Source organism: Lipotes vexillifer, unplaced genomic scaffold, assembly GCF_000442215.2.
Source record: "Lipotes vexillifer unplaced genomic scaffold, Lipotes_vexillifer_v1.1 scaffold1662, whole genome shotgun sequence".
Lineage (NCBI taxonomy): Eukaryota > Metazoa > Chordata > Mammalia > Artiodactyla > Lipotidae > Lipotes > Lipotes vexillifer.
The window spans coordinates 664,316-671,633 of record NW_006795342.1 but is presented as its reverse complement, the minus strand read 5'-3'; the positions used below and the strand labels follow the sequence as shown (position 1 = coordinate 671,633).

Below are 7,318 nucleotides of genomic sequence, written 5' to 3'. Positions count from 1 at the left end.
TGCGGTACGCGGGCCTCTCACTGTCGTGGCCTCTCCCATTTGCGGAGCACAGGCTCCGGACGCGCAGGCTCAGTGGCCATGGCTCACGGGCCCAGCCGCTCCGCGGCATGTGGGATCTTCCCGAAGCGGGGCACGAACCCGCGTCTCCTGCATCGGCAGGCGGACTCTCAAGCACTGCGCCACCAGGGAAGCCCATCTTACGTTTCTTATCTTAAAATTTTTATATTTCTCCCTTGACTTCCTCCGAGAGCTGTGAAGACATGTCAGTCAAACTGACAGTGTGCTGGAAAGAGGAATAGAAGGGAGAAGGTGGGAGGGGAGCAGGGGGGACACATGGAAAAAAAGCAAAAAAAAGGCCCAAGCCAAAGAAACTGAACTAGAGCAAAGATGCTTTGGAAACAACTGCCAGGTCAGATGGGTGTGATCAAAGGTTTACTGATGCTGTGTGGGGAAAAAATCATTAAGGAAGGCTAGAACAAGACAGTCGATTCCAACCAGAGCCACAAATAAAACACATTCAAAGCAGTGCCATGGGGTAGCCTTTCCGTTACAGCCGGTGAAATAAAAAACAAGCTGATGATAGTTGGAAACACGAACCACAAAACAAAAGGAGATACTGATGTGAAAGAAAACAGTGCTTCTTACCCAGTTCAGTTATCATTAGAATGTGCGTCCCACTGTTTTTTTCCTGATTGACTGATACCAAAGGCAACTTGCCAGGTTTAGCTAAGGGGATACAGCAGTTAAGGGTTGGGGAAAGGGAGTGGAGGAAAGTACAGAAAAAGAAAAGAGTGAGGGAATAACAGAGGAGACATTCTAAAGTAAAGGGACCCAGGACCACAGGTAGTTAGTGTTTATCTTCGGGGGAAGAGACCACGTAGCAGTTTTGCAAATTCACAAATAGTAGCAGGGAGTGCCATGGCCAGGTTGAAAGCTGGATCCCACTGGCCAATGATCATGGCCCTCAAAACCCCATCATTTTTTGGACCAGAGCGGCAGTCACTGAAAATGGCCTTTAGCTGAAAAGCTCAACTAGAATAGATGAAATGTAAAATTATCACATAGTAGCCCAATGTTTCTACGCACGTCTCAAAATGGGATTGGCTTAGGCCTGAGGCTTTGTACCTCCAGGGAGGGACCTTCCACAGATGCTTCCAACGTCAATCACTGGAAAAAACCCTTGGACCATACCTTTCCTCCCTTCCTCCCGCTTCCCTAATGTATGCGCCAATCTCAAACCCTTCATCTCATACTCCTTTGAAAACAGTGACCAGCATAAGGAAACTATCTATTCACCTCAGAGGAAAGATAGATCAGTTTTCCCTTGGGTCATCTGTCATATTTCTACCCATACCCTTCTCCAATCTCCCCTCCAGACAAACCCCATTAGAGCCTACCACACTGAAAGAGCCAAGACTCAGGCCAACCTCCTTATATCCTGCATGGTCGGAAAAGAGGACCAAAAAAACCCACCCAAAGCTGACATTCACTCCCACCTAGTTCAGTGATGATGGGGATGTTGACTCCAGTTGTGATGGAGGGCTGGCGTAACATCCCATGTACTGGGCTGTTATCCGGAGAGGATCTGTCCATTCCTGGAGGTGTGAACCCTAGTGGGAAGGAAAGAGAGGAAGAAGAAAAATCAGAAATGTGGAAAATTTGGAAATGATGAAAGTATAGTGTGTATACACAATAAAAAAAGTAACATATGCATTATTTACAAGTCAAAAATTAGCACTCCCAGGATAAACGCTGATGAGTTGTTTTCAGAAGAACAAAGTAGGAGACCATTATAAAAAATTCTAACCCACTTTGACAGTTCCCTAAAAGCCAGTCTTTACACCAACTATTGATCTTACTCACAGATTTGTGTTCCCTTCTTCCTTCAGGCACACATGAGGATTGTACCTCTGTGCCTCCTTGAAGTTAGATATGACCACGTGACATAGGAAATGCCCTGGCCCATGAAAAGCAAACAGAACAACGCGTATCATCACTTCTGGTACAAGTATTTTTCTTTTTTTCTTTTTTAGATGTTGGGGGTAGGGGTTTATTTATTTATTTATTTATTTATTTTTGCTGTGTTGGGTCTTCGTTTCTGTGCGAGGGCTTTCTCTAGTTGTGGCGAGCGGGGGCCACTCTTCATCGCGGTGCGCGGGCCTCTCACCGTCGTGGCCTCTCTTGTTGCGGAGCACAGGCTCCAGACGCGCAGGCTCAGTAGTTGTGGCTCACGGGCCTAGTCGCTCCGCGGCATGTGGGATCCTCCCAGACCAGGGCTCGAACCCGTGTCCCCTGCATTAGCAGGCAGACTCTCAACCACTGCGCCACCAGGGAAGCCCTGGTACAAGTATTTGACTTGCCATCTCTCTTCCCAGGCTGTGGCAACACAGGTTACTATGGAGATGAAGGCTGGGCAGCAGCCCTGGACAGTAGCCCAGACACACAAAGCATTCTGAGTGAAAAATCAATCTCTGTTGCTTTAAGCCACTGAGACTTGTTTTGTTGTTGTTTGTGTCGTTGTTGTTACCACAGCATAACCTAACCTATCCTGACCGTTATCTTAAACCAATTGATTACTTATTCTCTTGCCAGTGAGGGACTTAAACCTGGGCCTTTGACAGGGTTCTGGCCAAGGGGAAGTGGGAGGAAATTGGCCTGGGCGCTTGAGGAGATGTTTCCTTGCTCTTAAAAACTATCACATGGGAAGAGATTCTTTTTTTTTTTTTTTTTTTTTGCGGTACGCAGGCCTCTCACTGTTGTGGCCTCTCCCGTTGCGGAGCACAGGCTCCGGACGCACAGGCTCAGCGGCCATGGCTCACGGGCCCAGCCGCTCCACGGCATGTGGGATCTTCCCGGACCGGGGCACGAACCCGTGTCCCCTGCATCGGCAGGTGGACTCTCAACCCCTGAGCCACCAGGGAAGCCCCAGAGATTCTCTTTTGATCCACTGGACATTGCTTTTGTGTCTGTAGTACCTGGAACTGTAGCAGCCGTCTTAAAACTAGGATGGGTGCCCACTGAGGACAAAGCCAACTTAATGAATTGGCTGAAGTGAATGATAAAAAGACTGAATGATAGGAAGAACTGTCCTTAGTTCCTGAATTAACCAGCCCTAGAATCAAAACCAATTGATCTCAGGGTTTCTTACTACCTGAGATTTTATATATTTATAAGTGAGATTAGAATATAAAATGTAGTAATGAGCTTTTATATACATTATACACATAATAATGAGATTATATATAATGTCTGTTTATGTATATTTATGTATTTTGTATTATGTATTAAATATTTATGTAGATATACACAATATAGGTACAACTATATATTTATGTGTGTGTGTGTGTGTGTGTGTGTGTGTGTGTGTGTGTATGTGTGTGTGTGTGTATTTATTTTCCTCCCTTCTGTTTAAGCCAAACTGAGGAGTTTTTTTTTACTTGCAGCTGAAATCATCCTGACTGCTGCATATGCCGCCTGCTTATAGTGGACCCTTGAACTTCCCAGTGTGCTTGACACAGACCCCATAAGGTAGATGTGGGCACAGTAAACTGGAGAGTAGCCTACTTGTTCTGACTTTTGCAGTTTGGGCTTCTTTGGGTCTCAGACCCAAATCTCAATACATATCAGAATGAGCTTGGCCCAACCATATTTTCCAGTTTAGGGAGGGTGAGAAAGCATCCCAGCTAGGCCAAACGACTGCCTCTTTAAGGAGGTACATAGCCGTATAAACATGATACACTTATTTTCTTCATACATTCTTTTGGTGAAAATTAATTTTGCCACGTGGCAAGTGGCACCGCCAGCTCCACACTGGCCGCCATGCCCAATTGCCTTCCCCACCTTATAGAACAGGCAGACAGAAGTTCACGTTCTCTTTGTTTTCTCTTCTTTGCCCGTGCTGGATGGCTACCTGGGCTTATCAATGGATTAGGGAATTACAGATACAGTCACTTGCGAAGTTTCCAAGAACAAATTTCCGAAGATTGTGTGACCAGATAGATTAGGGACTCTCTCTGGTAATGCGACAAGACTGGGTTGTTTCTGGCATGAAGGTATGTGTGAATCGTTATCTACCAGGAATGAAATGACAGGTGTTCATAATTGCCTGTTGCTTTGGAAGTACATCATGCATGAAATGCCAGAAAAATATAAACGAGTTTTCCTGTTTTCTGCTCTCCTGTGTATAAATTTCACTGGAGTGTCATATTTTCAGAAAGAAAAAAAGAAGTTTTATTTACCATTCACTCCCTGATTGCACTTAATTTTATTCTTTATACTGATACCCTGTGCACAGGGTAAGTAACTTTGAATGACAGTATAGTGTCCATCTTTCTAAACTTTGGAATGTGTGTTTTTCAGCCAACCAGGTAACCAAGAACACGCAATTGAAATGCTTGCTGCTTTCTTCCCCTAGAATAGTGAAGGGGGAAAACTGAACTGTTTTCATCAGAAGTTTCATTCAAAAGCATGAAAAACTGCAAGTGACAGCTGTGCAGATTCAGTGGATGTGACGTTTTTGAATTTCTTCAACTTGACAAGTAAACACCTTAAATCGGTAATGCTATATGCATAATACATGGCCTGTATTTTGACATCCATCATCAAATGCTGACTTGAGAAAATACGGGTTTGTACGTCAAGGACTAGCACCCGTAAAACAGGTAAAAATGCAGGTCACACGGTATTAGGAAAACAGTATTTCATTACAGAACCGGCAACAAACCAAAGCTTCCTTTTATTTTATCTTATTTAAAGATTCCGTTTTCAGCTGTGAAAAGACTCAATTCCTTTGCATGAAACCTTCATTTAGAAATGACATGCTTGCCTCATAGGCCTCTTTCATTTTGCTTTCATATTCCATTTTCCCCTTCAGTCGCCAAGCCTGGTTCCATTAGCATCTGAAACTGACAAACTATGGTGGATGTCCAAAGACATCTCTCCATTAAACGTCTTTCTCTCTCCTACACAGGACCCCAAGAACGGGGTGATTTTGTTGGAAAGAAAACCTCAGCAATGATAATGTCACTCTTTATTTTGCTACTTTTATAGTCACACATTTTTATAAGCAAAGGCAAAGAGAACAGAAATAGATTTTATCTTTTTTTTTTGCCCTTCCCGAAGAGTTGTGTTAAAGAGGAACAGAATTTATTAGCATTGTTTCATTCTTAGAGATCCTACGATGGGAAACTTGTGGCTTGAAATGGCAGAGCAGACCCAGATTCCCGAAGTGGCCTTGGAAAGAACAGAAAATCAGGCACCTTCCTTCCAAAGAGAAGAGGCAATCCGGCCTTTGGTGCCATTTGATGGCATCTACACCATTCACCATAGCGGCTGTCAATAAAGGGGCAGGTCTAAATGGCATCCAGGTCCCTAATGGTCTTGCTTCCCATCCCTTTGTTAGCTGCAGTGGGTACATCTTTGGTTGAATTTTAAGTCCCTCTACATAAAGCAGTGCTTCAGTTCTGCATGTGAAAGTGCTGGCACGTGGAATATCCTCCAGGGACCCTGATCTACAGCTAGAGGATAGTGAAACTGGGAAACGCTCCTTCCGTTAGTTGAACTAACACTCGGGAAGTTAATTTTAGAAACAACCACTTATTTTGCCAGCAGAGATGATGAAGAATGTTGGCATGGGAGAGATGGAATCAGAAGTTCTCAATCAGGAAAAGATTCAAGTTTAATTAACTACAACCCAAGCTCTTACCAAGATGGCCTCCTGGTTCTTTAGATGTATTCCCTCTCCTCTCTGTTGAGCATGGACATGGGAAGCAAGTTTTGGGCTAAAGATAACTTGAAAGACTACCTGAACTCCTTACACTGAAAACCCCTCCCCATTTCAATCTTCAGGGGCAGATAGGATGGGCTTACTTTACTTGTTCTCTTCCTTTGGCATCAGGCAGAAATGGGCCCAACATTGCCCCCTGCCAAGCATGCTCACTCCATATGCTGCAGGAGAACTTTAGGTCAAAGACTGGGTTTTCTATTTCTTTAAACATCCCAGGTTGTCTACAAAATGCCTGGCCCACAGAGAAGAAACGGAGCGGAATAGCTAAGAGCATGTGCTTTGGAGTCAGATGTCTTAGGTTTAAATTCTGGCTCGTCTACTTATAAGCCACATAACCATGAGCACAGCACAGACTCTCCAAACCTCTGTTCCTTTGTCTGTAAGCTGGAATTACCCACTATACAGGGCAGTTGTGAGAATAAAATGAAATAGTATATTTAAAACATTTAGTACAATGCCTGGTATGAAGAAAAATACTTTTAAAATGTTGACTACCAACGTTAATAGTTTACTCAGGACACAATAAATATTCTGGCTAGGAATAGCATCCACTGCCTCCCCATTCCCTATGGATAAAGACCTGAGGTAGCTTTTGGTAGAGTTTTTTAAAAGAATTCTCACATAGAGAAAAATCCTGGAAAAATTAATGGGAAGGCAATAGCAGTGTGGATATATGTAATCAGGTCAATCCAGTGATAAAAATACAGCCTAAAATATTTAAGGACGGAGTATTTTGGATATTGGATGGCTAGGATTTTCTTTGGGTATGTTGAAAAACTGGTGTCCAGTCTTCATGAAAGAAAGGTTCTTAATGCCTTATAGCAACTGCAGACTCTCTGGAGTCTTCTGTTTTCTAGACCTCATTTCCCACTTCCTTTAATTATTTAAGGACATAATCTTTCTTCTTGTTTCTCGGGCTTTTGAAAGGGTTTTCACTGCTCTCTATATTCTTTTCCAGAATTTGTGTTCTCAACCATCACCACTGTTGGGTTCAGCTGAACAAAATCTGTAGTGTCTGATTTTCTTTTTTATGATTGGTTATTCAATGGCAGGCAGCACTTGGCCTGTGTCAGGGAAGTTATTGGAAGGTTAAGTGACCTATGCTTACATTTGACAAGGGCATTTCAGTTTGGATGGCTTCACATGAAAGAATTTAACACAAACACTTGACCTATTCCTAAGAAGTTGAAGGAGAAGAGGCTCGGGAATAACAAGATCACTAAGGTTTCATTTTTTAAAGTAATTGTTTTGGGTACCTGCTGCATGCATGCATACAGCCGTAGCATCCAAGGAGCACCTGTGGTTACAAGCAAAGAGAGAGGCTGTGACTCAGATAAGATCTACCAGAGGGCATGGCTAGAAAAGGGTTCCAGGGTAATGTAGTTGTGAGTGCATTTGAAGATGAGAAAGACTCAATGTCATGGTCTTTGTGGAACTCAAAGCAAAGGCAAGGGGCTTCCCTGGTGGCGCAGCGGTCGAGAGTCCGCCTGCCGATGCAGGGGACACGGGTTCGTGCCCCGGTCCGGGAAGATC

At 43.8% G+C, this 7,318-nt stretch overlaps 1 protein-coding gene across 1 annotated transcript in view; it reads right to left on the bottom strand.

Moving 5' to 3' along the window:
- LOC103072349 (calcium-activated potassium channel subunit alpha-1) overlaps positions 1-7,318 on the bottom strand; it is a 545,963-nt gene that overhangs the window by 36,629 nt on the left and 502,016 nt on the right. The window contains exon 24 of the mRNA XM_007467587.1: positions 1,497-1,610. Coding sequence (XP_007467649.1) covers positions 1,497-1,610 — 114 coding nt within the window. The remainder of the gene's footprint in view (positions 1-1,496; positions 1,611-7,318) is intronic.